This window comes from Miniopterus natalensis, chromosome 11, assembly GCF_054644295.1.
Source record: "Miniopterus natalensis isolate mMinNat1 chromosome 11, mMinNat1.hap1, whole genome shotgun sequence".
Taxonomy (NCBI): Eukaryota; Metazoa; Chordata; class Mammalia; order Chiroptera; family Miniopteridae; genus Miniopterus; species Miniopterus natalensis.
Window position 1 is genome coordinate 23,865,405 of NC_142091.1, and position 22,438 is coordinate 23,887,842.

The 22,438-nt window shown below is 34.4% G+C and overlaps 1 protein-coding gene across 3 annotated transcripts; it reads left to right on the forward strand.

Annotated features, from left to right (window-relative positions):
• Window positions 1–84: 84 nt before the first annotated feature.
• Window positions 85–20,418, forward strand: FAM76B (family with sequence similarity 76 member B). 3 transcript variants are annotated; one of them, XM_087821602.1, is made up of 11 exons: window positions 85–204; window positions 618–743; window positions 1,032–1,096; window positions 2,487–2,541; window positions 3,904–4,059; window positions 5,779–5,978; window positions 9,009–9,056; window positions 9,246–9,326; window positions 9,984–10,119; window positions 12,826–12,927; window positions 17,782–20,418. In XM_087821602.1, the coding sequence occupies exons 1-11, from the start codon at window positions 118–120 to the stop codon at window positions 17,869–17,871; spliced, it is 1,146 nt and encodes a 381-aa protein (XP_087677728.1). In that variant the 5' UTR covers window positions 85–117; the 3' UTR covers window positions 17,872–20,418. The 3 variants fall into 3 exon arrangements, with proteins under 3 accessions (XP_087677728.1, XP_087677726.1, XP_087677727.1); XM_087821600.1 differs by lacking the exon at window positions 618–743; XM_087821601.1 differs by lacking the exon at window positions 618–743 and having other exon boundaries at window positions 9,987–10,119.
• Window positions 20,419–22,438: the final 2,020 nt, after the last annotated feature.

Here is a 22,438-nt window from a genome sequence, read left to right on the forward strand (position 1 = left end):
CGCGAGGTAGGGGGAGGGGGAGGAGGAGGAGCCCGCGGCCCGGGCGGCGGCGCCCGAGTTCCCCGTAGGGCCCCGCCTCGGAGCGGGCGGCGGTGGAGGAGGAGACTGAGGAGCAGGATGGCGGCCTCGGCCCTCTACGCCTGCACCAAGTGTACCCAGCGCTATCCCTTCGAGGAGCTCTCCCAGGGCCAGCAGCTCTGCAAGGTCCGTGGGCGCTGGGCGGCGGGCGGGCGGGGTTTCCTCGGCCGCAGCCCGAGGGAGCTGGGGAGCCGCTGCACTGCAGCCCCGCTCTCTTTGCCGGCGCCTTGGGGGTTTGGAGCCCTCGCCCCCTCACCCGAGGACCCCCTTTAGCGGATGACCTGGGCAACAGCTGGGAGAGGCCCCTGAGAGGGAGACAGAAACCTGCCCTCTTCCAGGCGCCCCAGGAGGGGTCCGGGCCCCAACAACATTCAGGGGTCTCAGGGGTGGGGCTGACTGAGACAGCCACCTGTCTATGCCGCAGAGACCCTGGGGTGGAGATGGTTTTTTTATCTTTTTTTTTTTTTTTTCCTTCTTTGCCTGGTCTGTCCTCTCCTTCCACCGGGAGGCAGGGGACGGTTTTTGCACTTTCTTGCTAGGAACCTGAAGCAGCAAAGCTGATGGCATCCTTCTTCCCTGTCCAGGAAAGCGAAGCGACTGGCTTGGGAACAGAATGCTCTATGATTTGGAGCTCCTCCCATCCCATTAAAGCCGGGATGCTGTCTGTGAGCAACGGTGCAAAATAATAAGTAGTTTCACATTTAACCAATGCTTGAAATCGGCCCTGACAGCTTTATCAGTAGCATAGCCCCCACATCTAATAAAGACAAAGACACCTACGGCTTCCCTAAGGAATTACACCACTTGTATGATAAATCACCCAGTTGTCTACATTGGGGGACAGATTTTATTAATGTTTTAGGCATTGACTAGGTTAGGTAATGATTTTAAACCAGAAAAGTGAAACTTGGGACTTTGATACAGATACTGATTAATTCACTGTCTTATTACAGGAATGTCGGATTGCACATCCTATTGTAAAATGTACTTACTGCAGATCAGAATTTCAACAAGAGAGGTTTGTATGCTGAACAGTTTTTGACTGTTAAAGACAATGTATTGTCTGTCGAGAATACTTGGGGGTTGTAACTCCATATTTGTATTAAAGTATATTTTGAAAAATGTTTTAACTTCTTAACTTTTAAGTCGTGGAAGAGAGAATGTTGACCAAAAAAAATTTAATGGTTATTTTACATCTAGACTTCAGTTTGAACATGAGGAAATAAATTCTTATATGGAAAATGTATAGCCTTGATAACAAGAAATTCAAATGTAAGCAGGTACTAAGCTAAAAAAGTGGCTCAATGTTAGTGCTGACACGGACCTGAGGGAAGGCCTATAGTGTTGCCAACTACCTTCCAAGAGTGAAATCTGGGATTTTTAATACGATAGTTCCTGCTAGAAAATTAGAGTACACACAAGAGGGGAACTTAGAGAAGAACAAGTAATTTCTTCATAAGTTGGTGTGGGCATGCTTGTGGAGAAGGCCCCCCGGAAGGTTAGGTAGACACTGACATGTAGTGCTCTCCATAAATGGTAGCAAGTGTGAAGATCTTGCAACAAGATATGAAACATTAAGACTGTTTTGTTTATCAGAAATGCATAATGAAAATGTGTAAAGAACATTTATCTTAATTCAGTGATTTTCAACCTTTTTCATCTCATGGCACATGTAAACTAATTACTAAAATTCTGCAGCACGCCAAAAAATATATTTTTTGTGGATCTGACCAAAAAAAAATAGGTATTTCATTTATTCACACCGGCTGGCTATTGTTATGTTGGCTGTTGCTATTATCTTTTAATCCTCACCCAAAGAGTAAGGATATTTTTTCCATTGATTTTTTTAGAGACAATGGAAGGGAGGGGGGAAGGGAGGGGGGAGAGAGAGAGAGAGAGGGAGGGAGGGAGGGGGAGAGAGAGAGAGAGAGAGACAGGGAAACAGCAATGTGAGAGATGCACATTGTTGGTTGCCTCCTGCACTCTCCCAGAGGGGCTGGGGATCGAACCTGCAACCCAGGATGGGCCCTTGACCTGGAATTGAACCTGAGACCCTCCCATGTACAGGCCAGTGCTCTAACCACTGAACACACCAGCCAGGGCTGTTATTTTTTTATTTGGCAATAAGGGAAAAGAGGTCAGTTCCCCTGACTAAGTAGTCAGGTGTTTCATGTTTTAAAAATTCTTGCGGCACCGCAATTGCTTTCTTAAGTTAATAGGAGTAAATTTGAATAATAGACAACCCTAAAAAGATCCTTATGTTTGTATTTTTAAAAAATTGTTGGTTCTTTTTAGAGTGAGTTTTAAGTACTACTAAAACAAGTTGTACTCTATCTTCTTTAGTTCAACCTCATGCTAATTATCTCAGAAAGCTGCATAAATTTGATCACCTACAATTTCCTTTTCAGCAAAACTAATACAATTTGTAAGAAGTGTGCTCAAAACGTGAAGCAGTTTGGCACGGTAAGTATGTCATTTATTTTTGTTTCATGTTATTGTTACTAGCCAATGTTTTTCATACAGGTGAACTTATACATATATATATACATATATATATATGTATAGTTATGTTCTTAAATATTTCAACAGGTCAAAATATTTCAGGAAATAAATTTTCTATAGACAGTCTATGGGGAGGATGACAACATTTAAAAGCAGTCATAGCCTTGCCAGCGTAGCTTAGCAGTTGAGCATCGACCTATGATCTAGGAGATCAAAGTTCAATTCCTGGTCAGGGCACATGCCCGGGTTGCAGGCTAGATCCCCAGTAGGGGGTCCGCAGGAGGCAGCCAATCAGTGACTCTTACCATTGATGTTTCTATCTCTCGCTCCCTTTCCCTTCCTCTCTGAAATCAAAAAAGATATTTTTAAAAAATAAAATAAAAACAGTCATGTGTATGTTTTATATATATTGAAATGCAAGGTGAAATTCATTAAAGATTCATATGTAATAAATTCTTGGTTCTGGAGAACCTACTTATTGATAAAGTTTGCATAATCGTGCTTTTCTCTCTTCTTCAGAACATCCAACAATTTTTATATAGCGGAACAATTAAGGCATTTATTCACAAAAGTCATGACATTTTTCTAATACAAATTTCTTTTCTTACATGTATACTACAGTCATTATTGGTCTGTTACAATCATGATTAGGCAAAGTGTTGACCTTCAGGCTCTATAAAATCCTTAATTGTCTTTTCACAGTTAATCAAAGAAAACCAAGGTGTGCTTATGCCAATTTTTAAAAGTTGAAAGCTCACCTTTAGTATATATTTCTTGCATCATCTGTACCTGTGTAAATGTTTTTTGAATAAATGGTATAGTGACTAAGCCAACCAGGATATTAAATTAGAAGTTTATTCCCCAAATATTGGTTACATGAAAATTTTCTATCAATGTGTACCTCTGTTTTCATTCTTTAAGACCTTTACCCCTGTAGTTTTTGTATTGTATAACATATATTGCAAATCATAAATGTTTCTCATGGTCTTTTTAAACTATTCAATAGAGTAACAGAAAGTTTCATAATTAAAAATAAATTTTACTAAATGAATAGAAACATTATAAACATTGAAATGTTATGTCATTGAATATGATATTTTACCCTATAGTAAAATTGGTTTCGATATGCATCATTTGCTTCAAGTCACAGAACCTATCAATGATGTTAACTGAGGACTTCCTGTATTTGACAAAAATTTTTTTTTTTTACCTATTAGTTTCCTTAATTCCAGAAATAGGTCTGTACACGGGGTATATTTTATGCAGCAAGTTTTTAATATTTTAAAATGTCTTGCTTAAGAAAAATATATATCTGTTTTTCAGCCTAAGCCTTGTCAGTACTGTAACATAATTGCAGCATTTATTGGTACGAAATGTCAGCGTTGCACAAATTCAGAAAAGAAATATGGACCACCTCAGACCTGTGAACAGTGCAAACAACAATGTGCTTTTGATCGGAAGGAGGAAGGAAGAAGAAAGGTATGTTTTATTTATGCTATGACGTATGCTGGAAATTAAGTTAAACACCAACAAATTGGAAGTCATTATAATGAATACACTACTGCGACTTGGTGTATTCTTTGGATCCCTGAAAGCAGGTAGTTAAATGAAAGTGCAGGAACTGTGCATTTTCTCCTTTTTTGCACCACATTAGATTCATGTTGATCAACTGAGATTACTGTACTTTAAAAAACATTTTGTGGTGGCTGTTCTGTACTACTTGGTTATCTAACAATTGGTTTGGGAGAATTACTGCTTTTAAATCCTTTCAGCTACTTACCCTTTTGCAAGTTATTTGGTGTTAATGGTGTGGAAAACTACCTGATGGCACATTAACATGTATAATTCAAAGTTAGTCTTGGGCCTTTTGATTTAGGGCTCATTTTAAATCATTGTTTTTCTTTATGACATTCCTCTGCTGATCAGCATTCACACAGACCTCCTATTGTCTCAGTTTCAGTTAATTTAGAGGTGACTGTCTTTGAGGAACCCCCCTAGCTGCTCCCACAGCAATATATGTCCCCTAGTTGTAGAAATGTCCTTCCAGCACTTTTGGGGTGAACAAATAGAAGGCAGAAACTTAACTTTATTTTTGTAGGTTTAGTCTTAATAATTTTGGAAAGAAGTCTCTTCCCCCCCCCTTGACATGTACAGTTGATTCCTGTTTTTTATAGTAGCATTGGGTAAAGTTGCTGCTAACTTTCACTTTGTGAATACTGAGCTGTTGCTCCTACGGGCAATTACAGGATTAGGTTTTTGCCCCTGGTCACAGCATGGTGATCAGGACATAATCTTGTTTTGTTTTGTGTGTATTTCTGTTTAAACAGACCTTAATATATATTGTTGATTGATTAAGTTGAACTCATAGCAAACAGCATTATAACTATGCCTGAATAAAGCTTATCTAACGTGTATTTTCTACATAAGGTACATCACAGCCTTCTTGTGCTTAGGAACACTACACATCATGTCACTACACCTGGGAACCATTTTAAACAGTGAAATTACTGATAAGCACAAAATGCAAAAAAGTGGCACTAATAGACCATGAGAAAGACACTTGTTTACAGTATGAGAGCTAAAAGAAGAAGGCAGCAGAGCATCACCTTGTTCTACCTGAGCTGGGAAGATTGCCATCCAGCGGCACAAATTATTTGCTGCTCTGTGCGTGTGCATGAATGATCACGAAAGCGCTGCAAGTTGATTTTGGGGTTACAGATACATTTTAGCAAGTAGGTGATGAATTTACTAATGTGAAATCTGTGAATAATGAGAATCGACGGAATATGTCATTCAAGCTCTCCTTTGATCTGTAAATAAGCAGTTTTTACTGTAGTGAGAAATACTTTGCTATTTTAGTAATTACACAGTGATTTAAGAATTAAAGCTAGTGCTTCAGTAATATTTCTTTGAAATATGCTATCAATTTATTCTCATTTTCATAATAAGAAAACAAGTTTCTTTCTCCAAAGTAAAAAATGCCTCAAAACTAATGGAAGTCTATATCATCCTCACCAATTTTATGACTTCCCAAGTTTCAGAAAAGTCTAATTTTACTTCCATTTTGCAACCCTGGGTGGGGGGGAGATGGAGAGAAATAGAAATATAGCTAGAAGTTTAGCGCTTTATATTACCTAGTTTCACTTATCGCCAGGTAATAGGTACATTTAATCTAATACAAACATTTTCTTTAAATAGGTTGATGGAAAGTTATTATGCTGGCTCTGTACTTTATCATACAAAAGAGTTTTACAGAAGACAAAAGAACAAAGGAAGAGCCTGGGATCTTCGCATTCAAATTCATCATCTTCGTCTCTTACCGAGAAAGACCAGCATCATTCAAAACATCATCACCACCATCATCACCATCACCATCGGCACAGCAGTAGCCATCACAAGTAAGTACTTTGAAATCATGTTTTCTAAAATTCAGGCATTTAATGCAAATACTAGCTATGTGCTAGTTTCCATTGTACACAGTAAACTTCTTGAGCGTCTAGGGTTGTTTCCCCACTTTATTCAGTGTATTAAATTATGCACATAGACTGTGTTTAGCTATTTACCGTTATAATAAAGATACAACATTTAGGGAATTTCATGGAGTCAGAATACAAGCACATCTTCCTCAGGTGATGATTTTTTTTTTTTAAAGCCTCAATTTTCTGTGTGTTTTTTTAATTCTCACCCAAGGATATATTTATTGATTTTTGGAGAGAGAGGAAGGGAGGGAGGGAGAGAGAGAGAGAGAGAGAAAGAAACATCGATGTGAGAAACATCAATCGGTTGCCTCCCGTACAAGCCCCGACTGGGGATCGGACCCAAAGCCTTTTTGGTGGGTGGGATGGTGCTCTAACTAACTGAGCCACCCACCCAGCAGGGGCAATTTTCTTTTTTTTTTATTTTTATTTAAATAATTGTTAGGACTTTACTTGTAAAATTTTTACTTACCTTTGTTATCATTAATTTGTTTTAGTTAAAACAAAATTAAACCAGAGACTAGGAAATGTAAATTCAGTATTTTTGAGAACAGATTGTAATACTATCATTTGTGACCATGATAGAAACATTCTAAATCTTGAAGGTTCTCAAAGTGTGAGAAGTAATTTTTTTAACTGGTGGTGTTTTGCTGTAGCTTTAAAAAACACATGGCAAGTCTATTCAAATATAAAGAACTACCTGATTTTTAAAGTGTTGGGGGGAATTATATTGTAGTAATATCTTAACACTTTATGTGTGTAGTATAAAGGTTTTTAAGTGTGGCTTTACTCATCAGGGAAAAATCAAGAATATTGAAATATGAACACAAATTTAAATGGAGAGCACAGGAGCATGATACGCAGATTTTCAGAAGAATTCACTATTTTTTCCCAAATTTCTCTACAGGTCTTTAAAGCTCTAGGTAGGCAAAACTTAATTTTATTTACAGAAAACTGATGCCTACCATAGTTAGGAACACAGTGATATATTCAGAATATAATATGGTTCTAGTTAAAATATGATTTTAAATCAAGGCAAACACATTATTAGATTATAGGGTATTATTGAGGCCCTGACGTTGTTTACTACAGGAGCAATTTTTCCACTTGCCTTACTGTGTTGTGCTTTCTGGATGTAACAGTGGTAGACCAAATAGTGACTTTTAATCTGGCTATTTTGAAGAAATCTTGTCTTTATATCAGAGTATCCCAAGGAGCAAAGTAACATAAAACTTTCCTGTTTTTGCTTCTCGCTTTAATAAAAAATATGACAAATGGTATCCGGCAGACCTACTCCTAAGACTCAGCTGAAATGTCCCTTTCCTTTGTCCTTTACAGATAAATGTGTCTTAGTGTGATGTGAAAGGACAGACTCAGAGTATGTTTATGAAGATCAAATTCTGTGACAATAACTTAATCTTTTAAAAATGACAGATTTCAAAAGTCAAGGGAAAGAGGATGGTACTGACTCTTTTTCCTTTTGCTTACTTAAGAAATACAAGTACTGTTTTGTATTTGATACATATAGATCTTTGGCATGTAGTCAACCAGTTTGTGGGGTCCTACCTTAAGTTCAGTGGATTAGAACAATTATGAGGAACATACATATTGTGATACATAGTGATGGAAGAGGGGAAGGGAAGAAATTCTGGTCAGTCTGGATCCAGGAATGGCCCACCTCAGAAAGTAAGGATGAAAATTCTAAGTGTTTCTGTTCAACTATTACTAATGTGATTATTCTCACTTTGAAATCTGGATAGTGCTATTAATTCATGTGCCATTATGTGGTTTGCTAATACTATAATTAAATTTTTGAAAGAAACAAAATGCATTCCTTAGTAAGGTTGCCATACATTGCCACAAGTAAAGAAAAACTCAAGTTCGTAGATTAGAGAATTAATTCCCCAACTTGCTATTTACTTAGAAGTGATTTTTAAGAGCATGTTTTTTCACTTTTGCTTTAAAAAAACTTCTATACAATAGAAAGTTTTATACACGCACATATATATTCTAGTTATTGTATATGCTAGCACTGTACTTATACATACATAACTCATTTAATCCTCATATATATTATACCTACTTTATAGATGAGGGAACTGAGGCCGAAGAATTTTAAGTACCTTGCAAAAGGCCACACAACCCAGGTCTTCTAACATCTCTTACATTGTGTAAATACAGGGTGTCTGGTACATTGGAGATGCTCTATACATGTTGAGTCAGTAAACTCGGGGTTAACGAAGAGTTGGCTAATGCGCAAGTACAAGGGGAAAGTTTGTAGGATTCATAGTGCATTACAAAGTGGTTATATTAATATGGCATAATTGAAGAGATGTAGTAAGTACTAATTATAAGTAAATCTTAAATCAGTTGTGCTATGAAATTTCCCAATATTTTCAGCGTGACTTCTTCAGAGTACTGACTAAAGAAAGGTCTAGGGACTTTGGAGAGAGTTCTTAGGAAAAGTAGGCAAGAAACAAGGAAATTAAGGTGTTTCCTTGTTCAACTTGACACACTATTTTGAGCAACTTGAGTTACTCCAAAGGAAGAATCTTCATGTAGGGTTATTAGGAAGGCCTTGACTCTAATGGTAGAGTATCTGTCTGAAATAGTAAGGGCAGCCTAAGTATGGGGCACCCTGTTGTGTTTCATAGTCATATACCCCATACCCTTAGTATGATATTAAACTGAATTTGGAGGTCCTCGTTAAAATAAAATTCAGTCCCTATGTTTGTACCATTTTGAAGAACTTAGGAAGGCTCGTAGTCATCTGATTAAAATTTATCTTATTAGAATGTGACTTATCCAATATGTATTTGCTTACTCTGAAAACTTAATTGAATATGCCTTTCTCTGAACAAAAGATAATCGTATATAATGTGATTTCATTGAGAAGAATGCTGTTAGTATTAAGTAAGTGTTGTTGTTATGTGTCATTTATATATTTTTCAGAATCAGCAATCTGAGTCCAGAACAAGAGCAGGGACTGTGGAAACAGAGGTAAATATGTTAACATAGTTTCTGAAGTGTTTTGAAAAGTATTTTGTAAATGTGACAGCCCTTTAACCTTGTTACTTAGGCTTTTAAAAAATCAGTGATATTTGGTAACATTTTAGGAGAAGAATAATAACATCACTTGGTGCCTCAGCCCTTTTTACTCTAATTTTTCTTATTAATGTTTGGTTTCAGCCATAAATCCTCTGCAGCAATTCAGAATGAAACTCCAAAGAAAAAGCCCAAATTGGAATCTAAGCCATCTAATGGAGATAGGTAAAAATGAATTCCTTTAGCGAAAATTCAACTTAGTGGAACAGTTATGGTTGATTGCCAGTAATTACTAGGTAAAAGAATAGAAACATATATCTTCTACATTGACTTTTTTGAGTCATCCAGAAGAGTAAGCATAATCAGTTAAAATTTTTTAACTTAATTTTGGCAATAAGAAAGTGGCACTGAACTATGTTGTTCTATTTGGGAAATAAATTTGGGTTTTGAAAACAGGAAAACAAATCTGAATAGAGAACATTCTTTTTATCTTAATTATTATTCAATGAAACACAAATCTAATTGTGATATTTTAAATTGACCTGCTTGGAAAATGTTTTTAGATTTAAAGTATTATGAGCGTGACTTTGTTTTAGTTCATTAGCCAAAAGTTTGCTGATGTTACTGTACAAATTGGCTGCCTATTGCTTTACACTAGAAGTATTGACCCCCTAAAAGCTAATACTGAATTATATTTCTGCAGGTGTATGTAATGTGTGCCATTAGTAAGGTAATTTGCCAGTTGCATCCATTTCTGTCAGGTACATATTTTTTTGCATTAGCTTTAAGGATGTTTGTGGAATTGTCTAATTTATGCAATTTGAACACCTGCTCATTTTCCTTCTACTTCATTTAACTGTGTTTTACTTTTTTTCTTTTTAGTAGCTCTATAAATCAGTCAGCAGATAGTGGGGGAACAGACAATTTTGTCCTTATAAGCCAACTGAAAGAAGAAGTGATGTCACTTAAGCGTCTCTTACAACAGAGAGACCAGACCATTTTAGAAAAAGATAAAAAGGTAAGAACATGGTTCACTGAAGCCTGGTAAGATTTACATATTGACTCTCGCTTGTTAATTGCAAATTTTAATAGACTTTCATTAATTTGGTAATGTTTGTTATGCATGATTCTCATAAGACACATTACAAAAGCCCAAATTGGAACCTAAGCCATCTAGTGAAGATAAGTAAAATAGTCTTTCAGAATTTTTGTTCTAAGAGTTAATTGAGAGTTGATTAGAATTGTAATAATTTCTGAGCGTTAGTTGTCAGTAAGCCTGTAATTTAAAATAGGGTCTAATGTCTTAATTTGAAAATGAGATGTAAATGATATATTATGTGAATTCTTATGATTTAAGAGAGCAATTGAATATAGTCTTTGATATTCCAATCACGTATTTAAGTAGAGGTCAAATAACTGGTGAAAAGTAATGCTGTGGAAATTTCCTGTGTTTTAGTTAGTGATTAGCATTAGGTGTGTAAGATAATTTTGTAGGAAGTAAGTGTATTTATTGGGACTTTGTTTATCAGTTAGATTAAGAAAATCAAATATGTTGTCTATTTAGTGAAAAGTTCTAATACTTTGTGGGTGAACTTAAGCAGAATGCTTTCACCTCATTGGGCCTCAATTTTCTCATTTTAAAAATGAGAGTATTAATTCCATCTAATGGGATGGTTGTTAACAATGAAATGAAAATGTAAAGTACTTACTCCATCTCCTGGCATGTGTAAGTGCTCATAGCTGCTGTTACTAATGTTTGGTCATCTTTGGGGGTAGAGCCTATTTTTGTACTTATTTTATTGGTCCTAGAGTAGTTTGATCTATTTCAGACATCTTATGCAGTAGGAAAAGATTGAAAACATTCATTTTAAAATTATAAACAAGACATAATTATGAATATATACACGAATTACCTGTTCCAAGTATCTATAATAGCGTTTCAGTCTGAGCTAGCTTTTACCGCTGGCATTTGACAACTTTTATGCTATATTTCCCACACCTTGATGATTAGAGGATTTAAGTTTATTTTAATACTTTTGTACCTTATTTTAAGCAATTTCAGTATAGGAAATTTAGGATTAACATAAGATAAAAATAGGATAGTTATAAGTGTCATATTTTTTAGGGTAATTTCTATTAACTGCAGGATTTTTTAAATTAATGAGCTTTTATGGAAATTTGTTTCACGCACAAAATGTTAGACATTTCTATTGCACTAAAATGGGTATATCTGTATTAACCTAGATAAAAGTTGAATAAAATGGTAAGGTTACTATAGTAATGATTCCAAAACCAAGTAGTAATGAATTGTGGAATTTTGACTTTTTTAGTAGCGACTTTTCTTTTTCCCAGCATAACTGTCCTATGTTAGTAGTGCACTACATTGAGTTTTCTGCTTTTGTTAGTATTCCTTATTTCTTCCAAAACACTAGTGGGTATGGGAATTAGTGTTGTCAGGAAAGTAATAATTGTAAGCCTTGTATAACTTCATATTTGCAATTTTTTCTTTCAATGTAAATTTAAGACAACCAAGTTATTTTCTTAAATTTATTTCACTTTATTTAGTGACTTCTAGAGCCAGGCACATACTAATCATGAAGATACAAAGATGAGTAAATAAGAAACAGTTCTTGTCTTTCAGAAATTCGTAATCCGGAAGGCAACTCACAGAATATAGGAACTAGGATAATTATCTTAGCTGTTCTGATGTGAACTGGCATTTCTGAACAGGAATTCCTTTGTACTATAGAAAAGCGAGAATTCAGTTGTTGTTTGAATCTGATGAAAGCATTGGCTTTTATTCAGAGAGTAAGAATATAAGACACTATGACTTCCTCTCTTTTTGCTGTTGTACATCTTTCAGATTATTGGCTACTACAGAATTACAAAAAAAACCTGCAGACCTTAAAGCTTACATAATAAAAATCATGTAAAACTATCCAGAAGCTTTCTTATACCTGGTTCTGATAGTGGAATTACATAATACCAACTTACTTTTCACTGTAAAGTCATGAGATTTTCTATTTTTGTGTGTCATTGACATATATATGAACAACTGTCATGTCGCCTTCTTTGCTTTTTTCTTACATTTGTGTAATTTAGCCCAAATTTTAAAGTAACCCCTTTTCCTTTCTTATTACTTATTAGTTGTATTTGTGCTTTGTTCTCCTTTTTTACCTCGAATATTAGTTGGAATTGGATGCATAATTCTATCATACATTGTCAAATGAAAGCAATTTAGCTCTTGGTTCATAAGATCATTTCTCTTTGGACTTGCTCTGCGTGAAACTTGTTTCTTAATCACTGAGAAATTATTTTAACTCGAAACCAGTTTTATTGTTTACTTTGTTTACATATAACATAAAGTACATTTTAATTGAAGCATTTTCAAATTATTAACCTTTAAGCTTTCCTGTTGGCATACCACTTGCCAAACACTCCAGTGAAGTCCTTTAAATAGAAACAAAAAGGCAACTTCTCAAAAGTTTTACTGATGGTTTAATATCATCTTAACATTAAAATTATACTAAAGTAGATAGAATTCATCATTTCACAAAACAAATTCTAGATAAGTTATAAAACTCAGGAAACCACTGTTGACATCTTCCACTTTTTTAATGAATTGTGAGTTTATTGTGAAGAATATTTAAAATAGTCTATTTGTGTATGTTCATATATATATATGTATACATATATGTGGTTTTTTTGTTTGGTTTTTAATCAGTTAACTGAACTAAAGGCAGACTTTCAGTACCAAGAGTCAAACTTGAGAACAAAGATGAACAGTATGGAAAAAGCTCACAAAGAAACTGTGGAACAGCTTCAGGTAAGTGACGTTTATGTAAACTGTTAGGCAAGGAAGGCTAAACTTTGTTAATAGTATTCATTTTCTTAGACTGGTATTGGTAATACTATTTTATGCATATTTGGTGCGTTTTCAGCTTTGATTTAGACTTTGCAGTAGTTTTTAATCCTGCTCCCAGTAAAAGTTATTGCTTGAGACCAGCCAGTGTGGCTCAGAGGTTTAGCATTGGCCTATGATCCAGGAGATCACAGTTTGATTCCCCGTCAGGGCACATGCCCAGGTTGCAGGCTCGATCCCCAGTTGGGAGCATGCAGGAGGCAGCCGACTCCTTTCAGGGATTCTCTTTCATCATTGATGTTTCCAGCTCTCTCCCTTCCTCTCTCTGAAGTCAATAAAATCATATTTTTTTAAAAAAAGTTATTGCTTGAAATCACTCGATAGGGGATTAAGTATATTAATTCTGAAAACTTCTGCCTTAACTTCAAATGAAGTTTTTAGAGGAGGATGTCATTGCAGTATGTTCAATTGATCATTGAAAAGCAAAACATTAAAAATCAGACTTATAAAAACAAGGTCTTTAGTACATTGTGCAGTTATTCTTCCTATTTCCTCCCAGATGATGGGAAGGGGAGGTGAGTGTAGAAAACCAATTTTCAGGGACCTCAAGTGGAGGAAATTTACACTGTTTGCAGTGATATAAGGTGTCTAGGTCAGCCTCAAAATACTACCAAACATATATACTCGGTAGGATTTTAGTATAGAGAACAACTGAATGCTGAAGCCAAGAGTCACCACAGTTTTCAGAGAAGGTAGTATCTGATGTCTGGCACACAGAGATGGAGAGCATCCAAGCTTTTACTCACCTAGGTTTCATAAATTTAGAAATTAGACCACATTAAATTAATTACATATTCTATTGATTTATACTCTTACATTTGTAGAACTAATCTTTGGGTAACAGGGTTTAAGAAGTTTTAAAAACAAAGAAGATGCCAGCACACAGACTAGTAGTCTCTTGATGGGAAAGTGCAGCTTGGGAAAGGAAGGATACTGCCCTCCAAGGGATATTTGCTATTTCTATCTTTTGGCTTTGTATTATTCATACTTCCTTGAAAGTAGCTTAAATTGAGTAAGATTAGAAGTAGATTTAGGAACCTGTTGAAATTTGAATTACAAGTTGCCTACTCTTAACGCTGTCTACTCAGTTTAACTTTTGATTCTTTGTATTATTACAAAGAATTTTAAAGAGAAACCTTGCATAGACCTGGCACATAAGTAGGCATTCAGATAACTTGTTGAATGGTGATTTATGGAACTGCCCATTTTCCCTGTGTCCTAAGAGATTGCCCATATATTGAGTTTCTTATGCATTCTTGTTTATCACCTACCAAGCAAGTATTAGTTTTACGATATTCTTATTTTTCTCATTCAGTTATTAATGCTAAATGATAACCTGGGAACAAAACCTTCTATATGATGATCTCTGATTTAATGTGGTATAACTGAAACTCTGGAGTAAATCCAGAATGAAGTAACAGAAAAACTGAGCAGTACTTAAACGTGATAAAACTTAGGACTTCTCGCTGTTCCGAAGAGCAGCTTATTGTTGTTTTTTGTAGTGTAAGCACAGGGCAACCTCTAACATCTTAGCCTGATAGGCATCTTAAGCCTACCTCCCCTTGATTGATAGCTAAATTTTCATATGATAGAATAGTGACTGATATTTACATTAGAAGTATGACATTTTCAACATGATTTTACATAGGCTGTTGTATTTGCTCCTTAAGGTAACTTTGAGTTATGTGGGATGAAGCTGTGTTCACATAATAGTCCAAAGTGAAACCTGCATCTTCTGACTGTATTTTCTCCTGTCCTATACTTTTCCTACTACCTCATGTTATATAGGTTTTCTGTTTCATCTTTGTTATCAGACCACTTTCCTATATCTTTTCTGTTATTGCTGGAGATACCCTTTTACAGTTCAGTACCCTCCTTTAACCCTACTCCCTTTAGCAACCACGTACTAGTAGGTGAGTAAACATAGTTAACTATTTGTCTTGTCTTTTTGTGGTAAGAAACTGAACCTTGTAGCAGGAAATTAACCTTGCTCCAATGGCTCTCAGAACATTTTAAACTATCAAACCTGAGGAAAAAAAGCATTGAGCATCACAAGAAAAAACTGTACAAAATATAAAAGCTCCTTCCCCCCCCAAAACAACCCTAAATTATCTAAAATGTCAAGAATACCAAATAATTAAAGCTACCTTTTATTCAGGTGATAAGTTGATAGAGGAAAGTACTAACATTTGAGTGCCTACTGTGTGTGAGCTACTTGTGTTTGGCTTAGTGTTTTATATATTTGATTAGTTCTTTCAACTCCTGTTATGGGGGGTGAAGTTTCTTTTTACATGTGAGAAAATAGACTGCAGGTTACCTAGCAGGTAAGTAGCAGAGCGAGGATTCAAAGCAGGATATGTGTGGTTCTTAATCCAGATATTCATTCCGTTAGGCCAGCATGTCTAAACATTTAACTTAACTTGGTTAAGAGTTTTAAAATAATTTAATGGATTTTTGAGGGTGCATAGTGAACTAATATTAGCATAAAAATTTTTAAGGTATTTATATTTAAATATTGCATTATAAAATATATTTTTATTGTATCTATATTAGAACAGACAGCTTGGGGCTTGTCTCCAGTTAACACCTGATGCACTGTTTATTTTTCTAAAAGGCATTTATTTTTGCATAATTTATCAGCAAATAAATTTATTAGTGACTTGATTAGGAGACTGAATATATAAATACAAATAGAAAATCGGCGGCTAAAGAATTAAAAGGAAAAATGGTTTTCATTACCAAATATTTGAGTTCTGGTATTTCATACTTAGAATATGAAAATTATAAAGTCATTTTTGTTTATTTCTTGATGATTGAGATAAAATTGAAGATTAACTTTTTAATGATCTGACATGTCATTGTAAATGCTTTTGTATAACTTACAGATCCAATGGAGGTCTCTTTGATGCAAATTTGCAGACATATTCTTTTTTATGCTCTTCATAAGTTTGTATTTTAAAATTTGTTTTTGAAGATACTTTTTTTTAGCCAGTAAGTCTATTACAGTTACAAATTAATCTGTAGCTAACAATAAAAAGAATACTGCTATTTGCAACAACATGGATAGAACTTGATGAAAATATGCTGAGGAAATAAGTCAGATGGAAAAAGTCAAGAACCATATGATTTTTCTCACATTTGTGAGATATAAAATGGAAAGCAACAAATGAGCAAACAAAACAAACAACAACTTAGAGATACAGACAACAATCTGATGGTTGCCAGGAGGAAAGGGGGTGGAAGAAGAGGTAACAAAGGGCAAAGGAGGTCAACTATATGGTGATGAAAGGAGATTTGACTTTGGGTGGTGGGCACACAATGTAATATTCAGATGATGTATAATAGAATTATAATTGTACACCTGAAACATATAATAATTTTATTAACCAATGTCAGCCCAATAAATTTAATTAAAAAAAGAAAATTCAGAACTACAACATTGACTAGGACTGGTCAGCTGAGTAATAAACCACTTGATTGTGAGTGTGCTCGCTTGACTTCCACTATCAAAGGCATTCTTAATGATTTGTCCTATGAATTCCTCAAACTCTAGTTTTAAAGGGAAAAATAAAAATCTTTTTCAATTCTTGATGATTTTCTAAATTTGAAATTGAAATTCTTAATTCCCACCTTAATTATTTAACAACTTCGAACAGAGAAATACTGTTAATCATGCAGTCGAACATAAAAAAAAATGTTTGACTTACAAATATAAGATTGCTCTAAGAATATTTGTATTTTGGAGGTTATAAGTTTTAATTAGGGACAGTTTGTTTGGAAAAGAGTGGTGGAATGAAAATACAGAGCTTGCAGAGGTTTCTGTTTCATGAAACTACTTTTAAGATGGTGTCTATCTAAATAAGAAGTCTTTGAGACCTGGGGAGGAAAATGGTTTTGAAATATAAACCAGAGGATATCTCTTAAAATTTTGTTATTTTAGGGCAGTGCTCAGATTTCAAACTGTTGTCAATATTCTCCCCATTTTGGCTCAAAAACTCCAAAAGTATTTAATCATTAATGTACTTGTATATATGGTGGGTTTTTATTATTTACATTTCCACAGTTAAGAGATTGCATAGGGGGACAGGCAGTCAAAATATGAAAAGACTCTGAATACTGAGGATCCCTACTTCGAGTTCCTCCTCACTAAACACTAGTGATTGTCACAGTGCACTGGCTCAGGGATAGTGTCTTTGTCAGTGGTGGATGGAACATTTGAATGAAGTGCAAATTCAGTTCAGATAGATGACAGAGTGAAATTCTGAAAAAATTTTAGCCTTTCAGGAAACTAAAAATGATGATATAACTTCTCAAATTATAAAGGAAAGACTTTGTATGGTTTATGGGGAAATATTCCTCCCAGATCATCACTTGAGTCATTTGATCTTATCATAAAGTAAAACTTATTTTTATAGTTTTCATGTTTTTTAGGATAAAGAACCAAATATTTTTTTTCTATGTAAAAGTTTTACCCTCCTTTAAGCAGATTCACTTTAAGTTGCCCTTTTTTGGGTAAACAGTTATATCCTTGGACAATTAATATTGACATTTATACATCAATCTAGAATTTTCCATTTACATACTCATAGTTAAAGAGATGAACCTAAATATACTTTTATTTAATTATATTAGTGTTTCATTGAGTGTTTCATTTACTCTATAAGTGAAAAAAATAGCATCAAGTAGTATTCTTCAGCATGAACTAATACCTCAGATATTGCTAATCTTAAATGTTTTAAATGTTTTTGTCTCCCACAGGCCAAAAACAGAGAACTACTCAAACAGGTTGCAGCATTGTCAAAGGGTAAAAAGTTTGACAAAAGTGGAAGCATACTAACATCTCCTTGAGAAAGTTACTGATTTAATGTTTCTGCTGAAAATGTAAATTTGAAAAAAATTCAGTGACGCCCTTAAATTCTGTGTAGTGGAAAAATATTTTTGCACACCAAATGAATTGGTGTGTTTCCTATTCACTTTTGTAACTGATATACAACATTTTTTAAGTTGTAAAACATTTAAATAAAACTTCAACTGGTTTGAAGTAACTTTTTAATAATTTGATATCCAGGAACTTTTCTGCCAGCAATAGTATTAAACAGTTGTAAAGGAGTGCATGAGTAGTGCTTTTTATAAAATGCAACATGCAATAATAGAGTAGGTATGGTTTTAAGAAATCATAGCATCAGGGTTTTTGTTTTGATTTTTGTTTTACACCATGCTAATTTCAGATAAACAGTTCCAATTTAGAAATACAGAAACTTTTAAACAAGGAAAATGGTAAACACTGGTTTTTTGGTAGTTGTGTTTTCACTTTGCATCAACATTAATTTAGGAGAGAATCATGGTGCTTTTATTAAATGAACTTCAGAGAATATGTAAATATGTTTTTTCAGATTTACATAATTAACATTAGTTAGTAAACTAGTATTTTCATTATTGGTATAGGAATTAATGTTTATTGTACAGTATCCAAGGTAAAATGTGTTTTGTTTTGTATAAACTACTGTGGATTTTTACTTACAAGTGCCTTTTTGCCACCTAATGTTTTTATTTATAGGAATGCTGATATTTTGTACATAGTTTGTTTTAATATCATGTTTAATAATGTTTGTATATAAATGCATATGTACAGAAGCCTATTTCAAAAGGAAATCAAAATTGCTAGTAAAATGTTTGAGGTTGCATTAAGAACTGATAATGCATATAGACTTTAGATGATTTCGTGGTTTGTTTCTGTGTGATATGGGAAGTTGTTGGTCATTGAATTCATTGAATTATGTCAAAATACTTCCCTAAAGATTTAATTTTAAGTCACTTCTGATAGAGTAATTTTATTTTTATGTGATATGGCTTCATGTTCATATTTCATAAGTTACGTGTTTTGCCTTATTTTTCTTTTATAAAAATTTTAAAAATTTATAATTTTTCTGCAGTGGTCCATATATCTGCTTTCCTTATAATATGTGGTTATGTAAGTTAATATTTATGTACACCATACATAATTTGTAAGTTTAAAGCAAATCTGGAAAAAATTAAATAACTTTTAAATCAATCTGTGACTATCTTTGAATAAATTGGAATATTGTTTAAGGTTCAGGTACTATTTATAAGAAAATTATATAAGAGTCTTTAAAATTGTCTATAAAAGGTTAAGGTAGGGTGGGCTAGGTTATGGGAAATTATTGACTAATTATATTCTGATCCATTGGTTTTTAGCCTGTAATGGAATTGATCTCCTACTTAATATATGCGAGTTCAGACTTTTCGTTGAAGTTGAAAGCATCTGGCATTGCTAGATATACTGGATAGAGTGGAAGAGTTCTTTCTCTTAGAGATTTGTGGGCAAGGGTAAATTTGTTTGAAGTAAACCGATTATCAATTTTGGAAATTTTTCTTTTTAAACAAGCATCGAATATGAATGTCATCAAAGGTCATCTTTTCTTAAAACACAGGATGATTGTAATTGTTTTTTAACATGACTCATGTTTCAGTAGGTTATTCCTATGGTTATTCATTATAAAGTAATATCAAATAATTCTTTGTCCAGTTTGAAAACATAATCTAGGTTAATTTTCAAGTGATAGCAAAAGACTGAATCAGTAAGACTTGGAAGAACTAAACCAGTTTATTTTTATGAGGTCATGTAATGGTCTTCCTAAATTTAGTGCTTTCAACAATGCTACATACTGCCTTCATAACACAGATTTTAATGTTTGCAGGATTTGCTAAATTCATAAGATAGCATTATCTTTCTTTAAAGTTTTAATGTTTTATATTCTGGTTTCATCGTCATTTGTCAATCCACAGTGGTTATTAAGGTTTTAGAATAAGATGTGTAAGAGTTCTTATACCTTTTTGGAGCTGCTGCAAAAGAAAGGTGCCCCTTTCCCACTTTTTTTAGGTAAAAGATTGAAAATTGAAAATCAGTTTAAATAATTAAGCTTTGCTAAATCTTTTAGGGGCTTCACAGTATTTAGCACTAATTAAATGCTCTTTCTTTATTCCATGACTTTATAACATTTTTTTTGCAGTTGTACAAACTAGCAATTCAGTCCCAGTCCTGGATCTATAGTGTATTGACATAATGAGCTGATATTCTTTAAATGTGGACCTGTAGGAGATACTATGGTGTGCCGTATTGTGCTTTTTAGCTTGTTTTCAGCTATTAGCATTTACCAGTGTGGGTCATTTTGGCTCAAGTTATTTATATATTAATAGCCTGTGAATATTACAGTCCTTTTTAGATTGTATTGGTCTAAATATGCATTCTGAGGTGAACCTGTTAAGCTGTTCACATGTATAGACTTGAAATACTGTACTTGTACACATCTGACTGTTGACATTTTGTACCTTTTTTAAAATCCAATATTTCACAATAAAACTTGTCAAAAGCTTTGTATTAGTTTCATATTGCTGCTTAGCAAATTACCACAAACTTGGTGGCTTAAAAAAGTACAGATTAATTCTCTTACAGTTCTGGAAGCTAGAAGTCCAAAATCAGTTTCACTGGCTAAAGTCAGGGTTTTGGCAGGGCTGGTTCCTTCTGGAAACTCTAGCGGAGAATTCATTTCCTTGCCTTTTCCAGCTTCTGGGGCTGTTCCTTTCATTCTGTGGTTCTTTGCTCCTTCTGCCATCTTAATAGCAAAAGTTTAGCATTTTTAAATCTCTGCCTCCATTATGATATGGTCTCCTGTCTTTGGTTGTAGTTTCTCCCTCTGCTCCCACTTATAAACCACTGGGCTCACCTGGGTGATCAGGATAGTCCTCCCATTTCAATCCTTAATCACATCTGCAAACTCCTTTTTATCCTATAAGATAACGTACACAGATTCCAGGGATTCTGACGTAGACACCTTGGGGGGCCATTATTGAACCTTCTACATGAGCTTTATCTACATTTTACATTTAGTGTGAGGCCCTAAAACGACAGGTTTGTGATAACTGACTCAGGCCAAACAACCTTTATTTTGCTGTTTATTCAGATTGCTTTCATGAGCTGTCTTCCTGGGAGGAAAACAAGAAAGCATATAAATCTTTATGGAGCTGTTTCAAAGCAGCACATCAAGCTACATAGAGTTAAGTTTTTGAAAACTTTGGACCACGATTGGACCATACTAGGTTGTTTGCTAGGAAGAAAGTTGAAGACATGATTCTTTACACTCTACTTGGGGAGACAATATACATGGAAAAATATCTAGGATTTAACTTTGACATTATAAAGTGCCCTTTTAGCAAGGGCATCCCAAGAATTGTGGGAAAGGTTGGCCTGTCATTGCTTTCTTAAACTTGAGCATGCATCAGTCACTGGGATGTGTTTTGGGGGAGGGGCAATACTTGTTAAACACATGTTGCTGGGCCTCAGCTGCAGTTTATTGAGTCCATAGGTTCAGGACAGCCCAAGAATTAAGCATTTTTAAGCTCTCAGATAATGCTGGTCCAGAGCCTGCAGTTTGATAAACAGTGGTATTTAAAAAACAAAAAAAACCTCATGAGGTTTAAGGGATAATGAGTGGATGACATCTTGGTAAGAATTTTAAAAAAATTATTTAGAGCCCCATTTTAAAGGCAATTCGGGTATAGATTGCTAGGTTTTTCTTCAACTGCTTTATGATATAACCAGAGAGAGAGCAGGAAAGGGTAAGTGACTTAAATTGTTTTTGTTTTAAAATACTGACTTATTTAAAGGTTCTACCATTTTCCAGAAAGAATTTGGGTTAGCTTGGTTTAAGTGACCGAGACAGTTTGGCACACATAAAAGTCATGAGGTGTGTGTATAGCCATATTAGCCCTTTTTTCCCCCATTGATCCCCTCCACCCTGCCCACCCCAAGAAGTTATAGGATAAGAGGGTCGTACTGTATTTTGTATTTTAACTAAAAAGATTGATTTGTTTCTTAAATAGAGAAGAAAAAGACCAACAACTCTAGAAAATGGTCAGAGAAATTAATAGTTCATAGGAAAAATGCAAATGCCCCTTAACCATGTGAGAAGATGCTCAACCTCACTCATAATAAAAAAATTAAAAGTATATGGAGTCATTTCTCACGTACAGATTTGACAACATATTTTGTTGACAAAATTTTGGGGAAACCAACACTCATGCATTCCTGATGGTCATTGCAAATGAGTCCCTATGCAGGTAAATTTTTTACTGACTGGCAAAATTACATATGTATTTGTGCTTTGGCCTAGCAATTTAATTTCTAGGAATCTATCCCAAACACAAAAAATGAAAATACATATGCACAATGCTATTGCAAAATTATAATAGCAAACATCAGAAAATGAAATAAAAAATCTGTGGTATATCCATACAATGGGTATGATATAGCTGTAAAAAATAACTCGGCTGTGACTCTGATACATTGTTAACTGAGAAAAGCAAACTAGGGAAAAGTGTTATATTACTGTTTAAG

Bases quoted from the DNA above. Each gene is read 5' to 3' on its own strand.
- FAM76B (XM_087821602.1), top strand. From the start codon at position 118: ATGGCGGCCTCGGCCCTCTACGCCTGCACCAAGTGTACCCAGCGCTAT. The intron at 744-1,031 runs GTGAGCAACGGT...GTCTTATTACAG, and splicing joins TTAAAGCCGGGATGCTGTCT to GAATGTCGGATTGCACATCC. The intron at 10,120-12,825 runs GTAAGAACATGG...GTTTTTAATCAG, and splicing joins TTTTAGAAAAAGATAAAAAG to TTAACTGAACTAAAGGCAGA.